Consider the following 17,195-nt stretch of genomic DNA (forward strand, 5'->3'; position numbering starts at 1 on the left):
ATAACCAGCTGGCCTCCCCTGCACCTCCTTGCTGCAGCCCTGTTTTTCTCAAGAGGAGAACAGGGCTATGGTAAAGAGCAAAGCCAAGCACCCGCCCTCCACACACACACACACACACACACACACACACACCTCCTTCCCACTGCCATCTCTGGAAGTACCCCCCCCCCCACAAAGCCCCGTGCTATCTGCAACTTGAGCATCTTGCTTGGCTTCTGTCCTTAAACATGTTTCCTTGTTCTTGTCCCTTCATTTTCTTTGTTTCCATCTTCTAATATTTTTTTTGGGGGGGGCAGGGGGCTCCCTCTGTTCTCTTGATCTTTTGATCTGTACTGCCAGACTGGTTCAAATCTCCTAAACCTTTTCTCTCTCTTTTCCTATACCAGAAGTATGACCGTGTTTATTCTTTGTGTTTGTAAAGTCTGCACAAAAGAATATCTTATTCTTCTATACATATCCTTTGCATTATTCTAGTAGTTATTAGTGTGGGATTGTTGAAGTTATTCAATCCAAATGATGAAAAAAAATTCTCTCTCAACCCAATTTTTTAAAATTTTACTACCTGCTTCCCTTACATTTCCTTACTTTTCCATTCCCATCCCTCACCCAACAAGATAACTTTAATGGAAGAGATAAAAAGCATTAGAACATACTGTTTAAAACTCTGAAGAAGAGATATGTATTATTGATATGATGGATAGTAATAAAGAGCTTCATATTTTACCTCTTTTTCCTAAATTAGTTTCCTAATTCTAATCCCAAAGATAGTGGCATTTTTAGATTCTCATATTTGAAAATGTCTCTCTTTTGCTTCTTGTTCTGTTCCCCCTTTCCTTACTTTTTAAGGAACAAGGTCTTGGTATGCCCAATGAAGTCTGCCCCAGTCATGCTAACATTGTCTGATTCAAAACATGTTGTCCTACCAGTGGATGATGATTCTGATCTGAATGTGGTGGCTTCTTTTGACCGGCGAGGAGAATATATCTATACAGGAAATGCTAAAGGCAAGGTGAGCAGTCACTGGACAGATCTATAGTGGATTGAGGTTTTAACTATCTGTTGTACAACACCCTTTAAAACAGCGTTCCTTTCCGTTGTGTGGATTAAAATCTCCCTTAAATAACTTGGGCACCATAATCCTGATGATGTTTACTCTGAAGTAAATTTCACTGAGATAGTAGAGCCAACTCCCAGGTAAACGTGCATAGTACTGTACCCATAGACTATAGTTCATACTTGCTTAAGTCTCATTGAACTCAATGGAATATAAATTTGACTAGTCGTGTGTAGGATTTCTCTTTGGATTGTTGTTGTACACACACACACACACACACACACACACACTTAGACTAATTATGTGTAACCATGTATGGGAGCTGGTTGTTGCAGATCTATTTAAGTCAAAACATTCTTTTGGGATTACTGGTGAAATCAGTATTAGAAATGTTGCAATTACTGTAAGGCTTTGGAATTCTACCTTCAAAATCCACACATTTGATTGTGAGCTGATTTGAATCCACTTTAATGTAGAAAGGTGGGATAGATAATTTTGAATATAGCAGATATTAAACTTAATAGACAGTATAGCAGTGTTTTGATCAGATAGACAATGGAATGTCTGCCAAGCTGTTCAGCAGTTTGCATGGGTGCTCTATTTGCAAAGAAGAACTTTGTTTGATTGTCTTGTTTTTGAAGAGGAAAATTGAGGTACATTTTTGGATGCCCACCAGGAAGACATAGCTAACTACATCTATATTAATTTGACCAAAAATCTATAGAATTATAGCTCACCTTTGAATGTTCTGGTGTTTACTTTTCTGTAATATGGCAGGCATGCTAGAAATATGCCTGCCACTTAAAAGTTTTGTTTATATAATTCATCTTGGTCACTCAGTGAATGTATGAAGATGTTTTAAGGATATGATTGATTGCTACACTCAGAACAAATTCAGTACTTTAACAGGGAGAGGGTCCTATGGGCACACATTTGTGCCCAACAAATTGAGAAGCCTGGCCAGTCAGGATACATAGTGGAAAAAAGGGACTGTTACATGATTGGAGTTTTTTCTTCACTAATTCTAGGTGTGTCTAGTCCCCAGCAGATACATCCATACACACAGACACACATGCTCCCATCTGTGTTTCTTTCTTTCTAGTTTATATCTTACCTTTCAGATAATTGCTTTTTTCCAAAGTAGCTCAAGTTCATATATAGGAGAATCATTCAGTACCATCAGATGTCACAAACCAAAAAGACAAAGAAAAGGGAATAGAATAAAAAAGGAAGATCAAAGTGGTGAGGTATAGCTGGATAATTATACCCAGTTTGAATCAGGCATGAATAGTAACTGATGGATTTTATTCCCCTGTCTGATGGACAGGATTAGACTACACATTTTCCTTGATTCTATATTCCCATGTTTTAGAGGATGAATTACATTTACAAAGATTTTTATATACTTATATCCATTCCATGAGTGCCATCATTGCCTTAAATTCATCATCTGCCCTTGGTGTTACTGCTACTTTTTTTAAGGGATGAGGCATGCTGATGTGGTTACATCCCTTCATTAACATCTCATAGGTTACTGGTAGAACTGCAACTTGTTATGGCACATGTTGATGTCTGTGCAGGCTTTCACTGTTTTTCTTGTAAACTAAATAAAGATAAAGTTGTGTATAGACAACAAGAAAAGGTACTTCAGTTATTTCTTGTTTGTCTCTTTAGATCTTGGTCTTAAAGACAGACACTCAAGACCTTGTTGCTTCATTCAGAGTAACAACAGGAACTAGCAACACCACAGCTATTAAATCTATAGAGTTTGCTCGAAAAGGAAGGTGAGTTAAGTCTGTAGCCCTATATACATTTTCAAACTGTGTTTACTGTAAACATAGTGGAGAAGAGCAGTTTCCACTATTTTGTGTGATGAACAGAATGTTACCATGTTCTGTGTGTTCCAAATGTGTGTGCTGTTAGTAACCCTTGTCGTATGAGGTTCCTAATGGTCTAGAACAGATGGTTATATGTGTGTAGTCTTGTGTGTGTACAATTCTTAGTTGGAACAAGGACAGAGTGAATTCCAATTCCTCTTCTGTGTTCTGTGTGAATACTCTTTGAAAGTGTGAATAGGGCTTTATTTCTATAACCATCTCTAGGGGAAACTATAAATGTGTTACTTCCTGAAGTTACGGACCGCAACTCCAGTCAGCTATCGCTCGCATAGTCAATATTTGAGGAAAGATGGGAGTTGCAATCCAACAGTATCTGAGTTCACACATTCTTATCCTTGCTTTATATTGACTGATAGTGGTTGTCATTTCCTGCTACTTAATTCTTTTACAATGAAGATGCGGGTTGAGCTTGGATCTTCTACATGCAAACCATGTGCTCTCAAATCCTTTCTCTAGTTTCCTTTTTGTGGTTCTTTCTTCCACATGCCCTTACTGACAGTGGGCAGCTGGAGTACATGTAGTGCTATTCAACATCTTTATATCATGACCTGAATGACAGAATTAGGAGCATATTATCAAATTTGCAGATGACACCAAATTGGGGATAGCTTACCCCAGAGGACAGGATCAAGATTCAAAATGACCTGAATGACTAGAAGCTGGGCCAAACTAACACAAATGAAATTCAACACGGAGAAATGTAAGGTATTGCACTTAGGGCGGAAAAATAAAATGCACAGATATAGGATGGGTGACACCTGGCTGAATGAAACACGTGTGAAAGGGATCTAGGAGTCCAAGTAGACCACAAGTTGAACATGAGTGAACAGTGTGATGCGGCAGCTAAAAAGGCCAATGCTATTTTTGGCTGCATCAATAGAAGTATAGTGTCTAGATCAAGAGAAGTAATAGTGCCATGTATTCTGCTTTGGTCAGGCCCCACCTGGAATATTGTGTCCGTTCTGGGCACCACAATTCAGAAAGGACATTGAGAAACTGGAGCGTGTCCAGAGGAGGACACAAAAATGGTGAAGGTCTGGAAACCATGCCCTATGAGAACGACTTAGGGCGCTGGGGATGTTTAGCCTGGAGAAAGAAGGTTAAGAGGTGTATGAGAGCCCTGTTTTAAATATTTGAAAGGATGTCATATTGAAGAGGGAGCAAGCTTGTTTTCTGCTGCTCCAGAGAACAAGGACCCGGAACAATGGTTGCAAGCTACAGGAAAAGAGATTCCACCTCAACATTAGGAGGAACTTCCTGACAGTAAGGGCTGTTCGCCAGTGGAATGCACTCCCTCGGAGGGTGATAGAGTCCTTCCTTGGAGGTCTTTAAACAGAGGCTGGATGGCCATTCTTCAGGGATGCTTTGATTTGGATTTCCTGCATGGCAGGGGGTTGGACTGGATGGCCCTATGGTCTCTTCCAACTCTATGATTCTATGATGCTGTGATTCACCAGCAGTAGCCAAGTGGACACATTCATGTGAGTTAACTTTGTGTTGTCTTGAACATTGTGTCTTTGGTAGGAAGTTTGTATTAACAACTTTTAGATGAGAACTACTGCATGTCAGGCTGTTAGTCTTTCAGCAGACTCAGGGGCTGTGAACACCAGCCATTAAGGCTGGCCTGGGGGCGGAGTCAGGGCATAGCGTCCACATGACACGCACCCCAATGCGGCATGGCACTGCGTGCTGCTTCACATAGTGCATGGCATCACGTCGCTCCTGGCACTGCGTCTACATGACACAGCGCCAAAGGAGCATCTTAAAGCCACAGCTATTACGTCCTTTCCAGGGTGCAAAAGGGAGCTGCTTTTTGTGGCTCCTTTTTGCCCTGTGGAGAAGAGAGATTGGGGCCATGGAGTGCAGTTGCTACAGCCCCAATCCGGTGCACCTGCAGGCGGCTGCAGTCCGCCACTTAGGGGCAGTCTGCACAGCCTTTCAGTGATCTTTAGTTCTTCATAGCAGTGCTTCTCAAGCTATCAATGCAGGGGACCAGCAATTTTTTTTCCAGTTTGCCAGGGACTAACAGTATGTTTTTACCCATTGCCTACAATTGTTTCTTTCCTGGAAATTTCCCAAGGGCCAACAGCCAATGGCTCAGGGACTAGTACTATTCCAGAGACCACCAGAACTGATTTATAAAACAAGCTTAAGAATTTTGATGGCCTTGGTTGCTTCTAAACATCTTTAAAAATTGAAATGAAGAGATGTCATAACGTGAGCTGATTTGAAAAACAGCTCCTTTGGTATAAAAGGAAGGTTAAATATTGTGACTGAAATGGAAAAAATACTATAAATAGTTGTGCATGCTCAAGAAAACTTTGAGCATATTTTCTTGAATGACAGTTTCTATGCCACATGATGACCTGCTGTTGACACTGAAGGACTTTCAAAAGCAGCTTGTGCTGTGACATTGAGGTCTTCCATTCAAAGAAAAAAGTCAGCTGTCCCACTGGGAATGCCCCAATTTGGGAAGGAAATCTAAAAAAAGGTTTTGGGTTTTCAATTTAGCATGTTGATCTTATTGCTTACACTCACATTTTATGAAACAGTGGCTGAGTATTTGCATATCTCTTCCATCCCTCAGTTGCTTCCTAATAAATACTGCTGATCGTATAATCAGAGTTTATGATGGTCGGGAAATCTTGACCTGTGGTAGAGATGGAGAACCAGAACCAATGCAGAAACTACAGGACTTGGTGAACAGGTAAAACTGTGAAGGAGGTGACTGTTTTGAGGCATACTTTGCTTGAAGTATTTAAAGTTTGCTGTAGAACTGTTAGTTTATTATCTGATAATTAGTGGCTTTGCAAGCTTTCAGGAAGTGTTAATTAAAGCATTACCCAACCTTCGGCTCTTATCTTGTTACTGATTAATCCACAATATTCTCACCATATATGGAAGGACAGGATGCCCTAGCTTTCTCTAAATGCAATTATCTGGACATTAACTGGAAGTAAAACCTATTAAACACAGTGAGGCTTGCTTGTTGGTAAATATCTATTGAATCAGGCAGTAAATGTTTGCCTAAGTTGAGAATATGGTTCTGTCAGCGCTGCAGCGACTTGTGTCTCATCTTCCTAGCAACTCACTCAGATTTGTTTGGAGTTGAAAATAATGGCCTGTAATCTAATGCATACTTATATGAAGGTGTTACATGAGAGAAGGAGCCAAGTGGCCATTGGGTCCAGCCAATGAAGTGGAGGAATTCCTGCTATCTCACCCTACACTCCAGTGCAGTCAAATAGCTGTTGTAGATAATTCTGGGAGATGACAAGCTTTGGTTTTGACCAGGCTGATAAGGGCTCAGTGTGTCACTTCTGATGAGGTGTCTGTACTTAGACCAGTCACCAGACTCTTTTCATACTTCTAGAGTCATTTCCTCTGCACCAATTGAACTATCCTCCTATTGTTATATTTTTCAGTAAGCCAGTTTCTGTGACTAAAGTAACTGAACATGTCTTTAACGTCTGTAAAATTATGATAGAAAAGCAAGCATTGTGACTGCAAACTCTGTAGTCCTTTTTCAAGTTAAAAACTTTGCAGTCACAATGCTTACTTTTTATCTTCTGCAGATTGCAAAGAGGGTCTGTTCCTTTTGTCAGGAAGCTGGGATTACCAAAAAGTATAATAGGAGAATAGTTCAATTAGTGCAGAGGAATGACTAGAATTTTGATATACACGTATCCAAAACACGTACCCTTTATTCTGTTTTTTAGTTTGCAATAATCCTATATAATACCGTAGGTTTATTTTTTTATTGAAAGTTTTTCCAACATTTATTTAATTATACGTAATCCATCCATTGAGTATAAGATCAAACAAATGAACATAGGGAAATATTTCTTGTCTTGACTAATATAATTAATTGGTATAATTTACATTTCGGAACTGCTGTTTACAGCTTCAAAACTTCACACACCTCAGTACATATAAACTATCTTTTGAATATTACCCCTTTTGGAGCTGAAGTCCTCTAGAACCCTTACTTCACTGTAGTGCACAGCAGCACAACCAAATCTGCTTTGTTCTTGCCTTTTCCTGCAGGACACCTTGGAAGAAATGCTGTTTCTCTGGTGATGGAGAGTATATTGTTGCAGGGTCAGCACGTCAGCATGCTTTGTATATCTGGGAGAAGAGTATTGGAAACCTAGTGAAAATTCTTCATGGCACTAGGGGGGAACTGCTGCTAGATGTAGCAGTAAGTGTTTCTTTATCTTTTAAAGGGATTCATAGTCACAAGAGACCTACCTATTTGTTTTTTAACACTCCCACTCAAAGCCGTCTTTGTCTTTTAGTGGCATCCTGTCCGGCCTATCATCGCTTCCATTTCCAGTGGTGTGGTCTCCATCTGGGCTCAAAATCAAGTGGTAGGTGGAAGCACTGATTAATGTTTTTTCGTTTCATGGATTCAGTTTTCAGTTATCCATACCATTTGCACAAACTTAAACACTATGGAACCAGCATCCTTTGTAAAATATTATTCAGAGAGATCTGAATAATTTCTGAACTGTTGAAAAATGAACTGCATATAGCCAGAGGGCTGAGACTTCCTTTCACTGTTGAGAGAATAAAGTAATGAAAAGGATGAAAGAGATCCAGCTATGACATTACACAACGTAATTAAGTGGCCCACTTGTTCAGCAGGCCTTGTGACTTTAGGAAGGTTTGTCTTGTGATGTTACACATGGTTTGTGGTCCTTTGCTGCATAGCTAAGTCGTGATGATGTAGTTGTTTCACAGTTGTGTAATGTCATGGCAGTGAAATGTTTTTTGGGTTTGTGATTTAGGAAAACTGGAGTGCTTTTGCACCTGATTTTAAAGAACTGGATGAAAATGTTGAGTACGAGGAACGTGAGTCTGAATTTGACATAGAAGATGAAGATAAGAGTGAGCCGGAGCAGACAGGTAAAGAATGCATTGATTGAAAATTCAAGCTGCTCAGTGTAAAAGTTGAATAGCTTATGACCTAACTTCCTAGCAAACCCACAGCATAAATTACTGTCTCCCTGCCTCCAGAATTTGGTCCTGGCAATTTTTATTGTCTGTCACACATAAAAGTACCATATAAGATTGGCACAAAAAGCAGCTATGTTATTTACAAAAACATCACTCCATTGGGCTTGTATGCATAGGTAGTAACGGATGAAGTCCTTTTTCATTTTGATGTAACAATATTTGGCCTGAATATCAACACTCACCACACTGGTTTGGAAGATGTAAGCTATTCTCGTGCAAGCACTAACTTCCCAATGTCTAATGATTACACAGCCGTAACCCTATATTCAACCAGCCATGGTTTGAAAATATTTTTTTTAAAAATCCAGAAAAACTTTGATTTTGCTATTTTATATAAGGGACATCGTTTTATTCCCCACTGTATGGGATTTGAGCAGCCATGTATTTTGGTATCCACGGGGGGGTCCTGGAGGCAAACCACAGCAAATACGAAAGGCCCACTATAAAGTCATCCCTCAGTTTTCGTGGACTTGAGATCCGTGTCCCTCGCATATATGCGAGTGGGAAACAATGTGACACACCCTCCCATTCAAGCCAATGGGACTTGAATATATGCGAATTTCCATTTTTGCGGGGTGTGTGTGTCCAGAATGGATCCCCACGAAAACGGAGAGGTGACTGTACTGTGTTCTTTGAGCATCTAGTCAAATCATTGTAGTATTCCACTGTCTACTTGGCAAGAGGTTTACTTTATTTTGCCAACCAGGAGTTGCCAGCCTGATACTGACCAGAAATTTTGGACTACAGTCGTCATCAACTTTTACCAGCATGTCCACTGGTCAGGAATGATGGGAGTTGTAGTTCACCAACGTCTTGAGGGGACTAAGTTGCTGCACCTGGCCTACAGTATATTTTGTTTTCTGTTCTTTTTGTCAGTCACCTTTTTATGTTTCTCATCCAAAGAGTCCCCTCAGAGAGATGTAGCCTGTTTATTAGAGTGCCATGGGTACTTGAAATTGCAGTTGACACTGATTGATGTTGTGCCCAGCATATGTTTATTTACTTAAGAACCATCCCTACACCAGATACTGCCAAGATTTTATCTGTACATTTGACCACCAAAATTGAAGTCATAAGAGGGGGAAAATCATCCCTAGAAGCAGATAAAGGAAGCATTTAGGTGGCCTTTAGAAGGCTCAATGGTTATTTACACAAGGCTTAACTTTACTGGTTATTTCTTTCATATCTGAATATGGTTAGTTTTGATTAAAAATTTTGCTGCAATATGTTGAACTGCTCGTTTTTGTGGTGTAGGAACATAGCCATTTTCTTTTTCTGCTGTTTCTGACACTGATGCTAATTTTGCTGTTAAAGGAGTAATGCTTAGGAACACATCTACATTGTTAAGGTATACATTGATACAGTGGCAAAATCTCAACTGGGATATACATAATGTTTTTATTATAAATTTCCAGTCATAAGGATTTAAAAAAAAAACAACTAATAGTATTCATTCTTTCAATACATGTATGCATTCAGGTATTTCAAGAAAGCTCTTCTTGACTTAGAAGAATTGTAAAGCTGACAACTAATTTAATATCAACATATGTTGAACAAACAAACTTTACTGGTTAGTTAACTAAAGCCCACCAATTTCACTTGCATCAGGAAAGACATTGCTTGGAGTCCTCTGTGTCTGGAGTCCTATACTCACTAATTTGAGAATGAACCCTGTTGATTTCATATTTGAGTAGACTTGTGTAGTATTGCTCTGTCAGTAACACTGAGGCTAACAAGGGCCAATTACTGAGACAATCTGCAGAAAATACACAGAATAAAGCCACAATGAGTTGCTTCAGATTCCTAAATAGTGGCATTACTAGGGGTGTGTGGACCACTCCAGGTGACACACCAGAAAAGGGGTGATACCTCCTGCTCTGGACAGCACAGTGCTGCTACTGAAGCCCACCACTTCTTTTTTGCTGCCCTGGCTCTTTTCCTGAGGAGGAATCAAGGCAGTGGAAGAAGAGGAAGGGTGAGTGGCCCTCTTGGGTTTGCCTCTGTGCAGCTTAATCATGAGGACGAAGCCGCATGGAGGCAAAGGGGGAAATGAACCTCCTTGCCCTCTTCTCTTCTCCTCTCCTCTCCCCTCCCCTCCTCTCCCTTTCTCTCCCAACCACCCCCACCTCTGCACCATGTGATAACAAGCCTGGGGAATCTGCTAGCGGATGGTATAATCTAGATACAGAATGACAAACATTGCCATAGCAAAATATTTAGAAATCAGAATAGTGTGTGTTTCATTTTGTGTATTAGTTTTCCCTTAACTACATGTTTGATTGTACTAACTAGGAGTTTAAACGAAATTTGTCAGTGAGATCTCTCAGTTCATTTTAGTTTGTAATTTAAATCTCTTTGTTTTTCAGGTGCTGATGCGGCAGAAGATGAAGAAGTGGATGTAACCAGTGTAGATCCTATTGCTGCTTTTTGTAGCAGGTAAAAGTCAAGAAAAGAATGCTAAAGGACTGTAATTTTTGGATGATTAATTTAATGGAAATTAATAGATTAACAGCAAAATCCTACATTTTTATTGAGAAGTGTGTTCTGTCATGTTACCTGAAACTTGCTCTCTAGTACAGTGCGCCCATGTTTTATGCGGGCACAGCATATGTGGCTTTCAGCATATGCTGAAAGCTGTGCCGGAAAAGCCCCTCACACACCCCAGAAGTAGTAATGGGGTGTGTGCCCATGGCATGCGCTGCACGCGCGAGCGCCATTACTTCTAATGAGTCTCCAGTACACGCGGATTTCCCCTTACACAGAGGGATCCAGAACGGATCCCCGCATAAGGGGAGGGCCCACTGTAAGTGTAATTAGTGACTTAAATGTATATACATCTTTAATATGAGTAAAATAATAGTTCTTCTGCAGTGTGGGAATGTAGCCTAACATAGATTAGCTCCTCCTCTTGGTCAGGAAGGCAGAAATTCATTATTTGGATTGGGTGTTTTCTTTCTGTTGAGGAAAGTGTAGATCCCAGTTTGTGTTCGGCCTCCCATAGAAAGCACATTTGCTAAAAGCTCAGCATTTTAAATTTGTGTGGCAGGCATTTTTTTCTTTTCAGTAATTAATATGTCTTGTTTCTTCTGCTAAGAAGACCACAAATGGCCTGAATCACTATCATTGACATCACCCCTCTTTGGCTGGGGCGGGCAGCACTGGGAGAGTGCTCCCTCAGCTGATGAAGCTTCAGATCCAAAGCTTTATAGATGGAGATGAGCCAACAACTCACTGGATCACCTTTGATATGTTCACATAGAGTGAACTGAACAAGGCCACGCCACACTGATGTGGACGTAAGGGGTCAGCCTCCTTTAGAACAGACCTCTTCAATAGTGCATGGAATGGGCTTTCAGGTGTCTTCCCTTCCTCCACTCCTGATCGATGGAAGCACTTCTCACTCTGAATTTTATTGCTACGTAAGGCAGATCATAATTCAAGAGTTGGGATCCTTTAGAGTTTTGTGAGGGAACACGAAGGGTGTTCACTTTACATAACCCTCAGCAGCAACCACATCTCAGGTAATAGCAACAATTAATAAGATTGTATGTACAGCGCTGTGTAAATTTACAGCGCTTTATAAATAAAGGTTAATAATAATAATAATAACAAGACAGGGAAAAAGTATCCTATTCTTTCTTTTCTTGTGAAGCAGTAACATCAGAGGGTGTTCTCAGAACCATGTGGAGAGCTGGCCTTGCTCTCTTGTGATTCCCCCTCCAACCCTAGGCAGCCCCCAAAAATGCTGGCAGCTGCTAAGTGGTGCTGCAATAGTTTCAGTTCCTGCACAGCTGGGCTATCCACTCATACAGAGGCCACTTGTCTATCACTGAGAAAGTCTGCACAGATCTTTCTCAGTTTCTCCCTTACCTTCAGATAGGGACAAGGGAGAACTGTGTGTAGATGAGAAAGCAGCTTCCCATCCCAAAAGCAAGCATGTATGCTTATTTTCCCTGGAGGATTTTTCCAAGTCTTTTCAACGAGTCTAAACAACACATTACAGGGTAAAGGTCAGTAATCTTCTAATAATGAGTCTTCTTTGGGTGGTTTTACATATTAAAATTAACTCAGATTCAGCCTCTGTACCATTTCCTGATGTTTTCTTAGATGTTTTTCATAAGGAATGGGCTTATACTGAGACTTTTTGAGTAAGTTTGGGGCAAGCAAAGTTCTTTGGTAATCTACCTTTTCAAGTTATAAAAAATGTTTAAAAGTGCTGGTAGTGAATACAGTATACCTGTGGCTGCACTAGTTTCTGGATCAGTTTACCTAAAGGATGGGTATGATATTCACAGAGAATTACACTAGGCCCTCCATATTTGTTGGGATTAGGGATGCTGGCCTAGTTATAACTCCACACATAGAGGTTTGAGAGGGTGAATTTAATTAAAAAAGGATATGACAACAATGTAATTCTTAGTGGCTTGCAGAGATTCTGTTTAGAGGATCTATTAGGTTCCTTGGTGAGCTTTTTTGTCATTGGTACTGTAAAAATTTTTGTAGGTTCAAGGAGGCTAATATTAAAATGGTTCTGTGCTCTCAAAGAAGTTGCTTCCCTTTAATGGTAATAATAAGGAAGGTCTTTCTTTGAGGCAGTCATGTTTTTGTATCCCAAAATAAGCTACCCTCCTCCCCTCCATGGAAAAAGGAAAGTTGAATTAACTGTAAAGTTCCTTTTTCTGCAATGAGTGTTTTTGTCTTAGCCTTTTTTGTCACACAGACACACCCCTTGAACAGTCCTAAAATCAAACTGTACCTTGAAGGTGACAGAAACTTGGGTACATTGTTTATAGCTCTTTGGTTAGTAATGTTATAAAATGGATACTGATCAGTTCTAGTTCTGTGTGACTTTCGTAACAAAATATAACTTGGGGAGGCTGAAATATCCTGTCTGTCTGGATGAGGATTGCACACCTTTTCTAAAACCAATCCAAATCAGCAAAAGGGAGTTTCTCACATAAGCAGGCCTTTACTGTGGGCCAAAGTGTGGTTCTATTTCTTCACTTCCCTAAGATGTTATGTTTTTTTGGAAGATGCATAATTGATTCCAACTCTATCACACTTTCCTTTCTCTTTCATATTTGAGCAAAGACCCACGTGGTTTTGACAGGCAAAGGACACTTCCATTTATGCTCCTGTTAGCTGCTTCTGGTTGACAAAACTTATCTGTCCCATCATCCTCACTCTGGTTAATACATGTTTTTATTCATATGACTGGTAGTTGTGGCCCACTTCATTTGCTACATTTTACAGTGTATGCATAAAAATATTTGTAGATATGGGACACATGCATTATATTATATCCATATCTATAAGGATATGGAAGAGCTTGAAGAACTTACTAATTGGAGTACAGTTCACAGAATCACAAAGCCAGAATGGCCATTGGTTGGGTGATGTTAATTAGATAGCTTATTTAATTGTTGTGCTCCAGAAAAATAATCTTTACAAGCTATGCACATTTTTGTAAGTTGTATATTGTACAGGAAGCTCAGGAAGACACAACTGATTGCAGCTCCCTGTTGAATGCACACACAACAGCAAACCTGAACTACAGTCTTAGTAATGAGTGGACTTATTGTGTAGAGCAGCTTACCCCAACTTTGTGTTTTCCAGAGGTGTTGGACAACAGTTTCTGTCATTTCCAGTTGACCTGGGACAATTGAATTTCTATTTCAGCACATCTAGAGGGCATCAGAATAATTTCTATGCAGTGAACTATGAGACTAATTCCTAGGATTACATTGGGTCTTGTCTTGGATCAAGTAAGAACTTAAGAACAAATAAAGAAAAAAAAGTTATATGAGCTAGGCATAGTAAATGGGAACAAAATATTATTTTCTTGGCAGTGATGAAGAACTGGAAGATTCCAAAGCATTATTGTATTTGCCTATTGCTCCTGAAGTGGAAGATCCTGAAGAAAATCCATATGGCCCACCACCAGATGCAATCCAGACTGCATTACCTGATGACGGGTTAGGCTGTGAGAAGAAGAGGCAGTCCTTGTCTGATGGACCTCAGCCCCCGAAGAAGAAACCCAAAACAACAAACATAGAACTGCAGGGAGTTCCCAATGATGGTGAGTGGGAATTGCTTGCTAAAAAACAAATAGATATCATTATCTAAAAAACTGATCAATATTTTTTGGCAAAAATTGCTTTAAATGTTGATTCAATATAGTGACCAGTTCAGTGGACTAGAATGTCTATAGTTTTTTTCCTAAAGAAGAAAATCCAATTCCAAATATCAACACATTAATTTATTTTTGTTTCTTCTGCTCCTTACCTTTGTAAGCCAGATGATTATTCAGTTTAAAAAGTTATTCTAAAATAAGCCATCTTTCCCATGCCCCTCCTTTTGCTAATGTTACTACTAAATTAAAATAAAGGTTCATGCAGCTTCTTACAACAAAACTCATTTTAAAAAAGTATCTCCCTATAAGAACCTGACTCAGTTTTGAGAGCCTTGAACGAGGGCTTTCTCTCAGTCCCATCACCATGAAAATTTAGTAAGATATGGAAGAGGGCCTTCTTGGTGGCTGCTCCAAAATAGGGAATTCTTTTTCACAAGGGGCTAGGCTGTCTTTTCTGCTTTGCTTCTGTGGCATGTGAAAACATTTTTATTTAAACAGCATTTGATGATCTGCTGGGTCGTTTAGTAGGGTGGGTGCATATACTTTTATTGTAATTTTTAAAAATGCTTTTATATTGCTTAGTTTGTAATGTTTTAATTTGCTTATTTAGTTTCTCACTTTTGTGCTATAAATTGTTTTAGCTGTATTTTATTTTAACTTACACTATAAGCTAACTTTGGTCCCATATGGGAAGAAAGGTAGGATATAAATTATATAAGAAATAAAATAGGTATTTATTTAGTAATGTGTGGTGTTATGCATTTCCTCTAAAGCATTTGGATCAATGTTGTTTTGATCTAAGGTGTCTGTCAGGTTTATTCTTATATTTATACACAACAAATTGCTGGTGAACTCACAGTCATAACTGCTGGCTCATTTCTCATTGTTCTTAAATAGTTCAAACTACTGTTCCAGTCTTATTTCTATAAATTGCCAATATAAGTTTCTCTTTCCTTCCCATAGTATGCACTTCAGAGAGCCGTAGACAATAATTATGAATATGCTGATCTTTTAAAATGAAAACTAGGTATCTGTACTTTTTCTTAACAAATGTGCTTTACAGAAGTCCATCCACTGCTGGGAGTCAAGGGAGATGGTAAATCCAAGAAGAAGCAAGCAGGCAGGCCTAAAGGATCAAAAGGTAAAGAGAAAGATTCTCCATTTAAACCGAAACTCTACAAAGGGGACAGAGGTTCTTTACCTCTGGAAGGAGCAGCGAAGGGTAAAGTGCAGGCGGAGCTGGGACAGCCTTTGCCAGGTAAGGACCCAGCGTGAGCATCTGCTTGTTTGGTGACCTTCCTTCATCCAGACATGGCATTGTCTTAGCACTTTAGCTTCCAGGTGGCATTTGCTTGCTAAGTGTTTAGCTGCTCTGCTGTCAAGGATGGACAAAATTTTACTTCTCAGAATATAACCTTTACCCTTAATTTCACAAATATTGGTGCTTACCACTGACCTGAATCAAAAATGGAAAGTAAAGGGATGAGAAGCATGTGGAAGCAAACATTCTCCTATGTCTTTATTATGAATACTGTACTTCATATTTCTAAAAAATAAAGAAGGGAGTAGCTACCTACCTTTGTCTGGGGACTGGTTGTCTTTCATTTTCTACAAAAGTGCAGTCAGATGCCCATGTTTGCATCCATACTTAATTGTGACATTTGTTAGATGTAAAGTACAAGCTATTCTTTAATAGCTTGTAGTATAAGCAAGAACAGTACCCAACATGGTGCTGGAGCTGAGCAGCTCAGGTGGAGTTATACAGTGTGCCCTTCGTATACGCGTGGAATCTGTTCTGGACCCTCCCGCCCTTCGCGTAAGTGAAAACGTGGGACCTCAAATCCCCTTGTTTTCTATGGTGGCGTGCTGTCGTGGGCACGCACACCATTAAAAGTGCCTTGAGTCAGCATATGGTGAGCCTGCGTATGGCGCACATGCACGCTGTATAGCTAGCAGTAGCCATAATTTTCAGGGGCTGGAATTATCAGTTGTCTCCATTACAGTGTTCTTGCCCTTTACTTTCTTTTGTAAACAAATAATTTCCAAATAGGATTGAATTGTACAGAGAGTTGCACTTAACCACACACCATGCACATTTTTAGTCAAAAATAACTCACATTGAGTTCACTGTTGCTTGTTCCCTGAGATATGAGTTTAGGAATTGGAAGCTTGGAGAAAGAGAGGACAAAACTCATCCTTCACTCTTTATCCGTAGATGACCTAGCCGTCTTTCTCATAATTTCTACAGAAAGTCCTATACTTCTGGATGTAGATTGCACATAACAGCTCTGTCCTCCTAAGAGATCTTCACAATATATTATGGTGTCTTTGCTGCTACTCTAATGACAGGGAATTTGCTAGCATTTAGGAGATGACCTTGGCTTTTAAAGAAGTAACATGCCATGCTGTCTTCCATACAAAATGTGAACTAAATGTTCATATTGAATGTTCTCAAAACCACCTGTTGCACCTTCCCCTGACCATGTAGTAACAGATTATGTCCAGAAAAGCATGTATAAGGAATTGGTAGCAATAAAGAGACTGTGTGCATATCTCATAGCCATCAGGGCTTGATGCCTCAAAATTTGCAAAGCTGAATTTCATGCTGATATTTCAAATGGGGGACTTGCTAGAAACAAAAAGGGAATCCAGTCATAACTCATCAGTAAATAATAATACATGCCTCAAAAATCAAAGATGGTTTTGGTTGTCATCTAGGTTGCAGTGTCCATTTTTTAAACTGAAGAACTAAAATGCCAACCATGGATTTCTTAGAAGAAGAAAAATGTGGAACCACCATTAACTCATTGGAGCATCATGGTAGATGCTTCAAAATGTAAAAGAGTGGTTTTGATTGTCACCAAAGTTGCAGTGACCACTTTCAACTTGAAACCCCCAATTTCTAGACACAGACAAAAAATTCAACAATAACCCCATAGGATTTTTTGTAAGACATAAAAGACAAAAGAGGGCACAGTGGGGCAGAAAACTGGTAGGAAAGCAAAAGATGGCCAAAGTGCTGCCGCCAAGATTCCTGAGGCTAAAAATAAAAAATAAGGAAAGGAAAAAGGAAAGGGCTTTTTCATGTGTT

At 39.6% G+C, this 17,195-nt stretch overlaps 1 protein-coding gene across 6 annotated transcripts in view; it reads left to right on the top strand.

Moving 5' to 3' along the window:
* RBBP5 (RB binding protein 5, histone lysine methyltransferase complex subunit) overlaps window positions 1-17,195 on the top strand; it is a 33,078-nt gene that overhangs the window by 5,037 nt on the left and 10,846 nt on the right. For 4 of the 6 annotated variants that reach the window (XR_006103477.1, XM_042462793.1, XM_042462795.1 and 1 more), the window contains exons 5-13: window positions 847-1,009; window positions 2,729-2,838; window positions 5,540-5,659; window positions 7,000-7,153; window positions 7,251-7,322; window positions 7,743-7,860; window positions 10,338-10,407; window positions 13,821-14,050; window positions 15,168-15,362. Coding sequence is in view for 5 of the 6 variants with exons in the window: in XM_042462793.1 (XP_042318727.1) it covers window positions 847-1,009; window positions 2,729-2,838; window positions 5,540-5,659; window positions 7,000-7,153; window positions 7,251-7,322; window positions 7,743-7,860; window positions 10,338-10,407; window positions 13,821-14,050; window positions 15,168-15,362 (1,232 nt within the window). In the remaining variant the exon portion in view is untranslated. The remainder of the gene's footprint in view (window positions 1-846; window positions 1,010-2,728; window positions 2,839-5,539; window positions 5,660-6,999; window positions 7,154-7,250; window positions 7,323-7,742; window positions 7,861-10,337; window positions 10,408-13,820; window positions 14,051-15,167; window positions 15,363-17,195) is intronic. The other 2 variants (XM_042462797.1, XM_042462796.1) reach the window with 1 other exon arrangement.

The sequence above is a fragment of the Sceloporus undulatus genome, chromosome 4 (assembly GCF_019175285.1).
Source record: "Sceloporus undulatus isolate JIND9_A2432 ecotype Alabama chromosome 4, SceUnd_v1.1, whole genome shotgun sequence".
Classification (NCBI taxonomy): Eukaryota; Metazoa; Chordata; class Lepidosauria; order Squamata; family Phrynosomatidae; genus Sceloporus; species Sceloporus undulatus.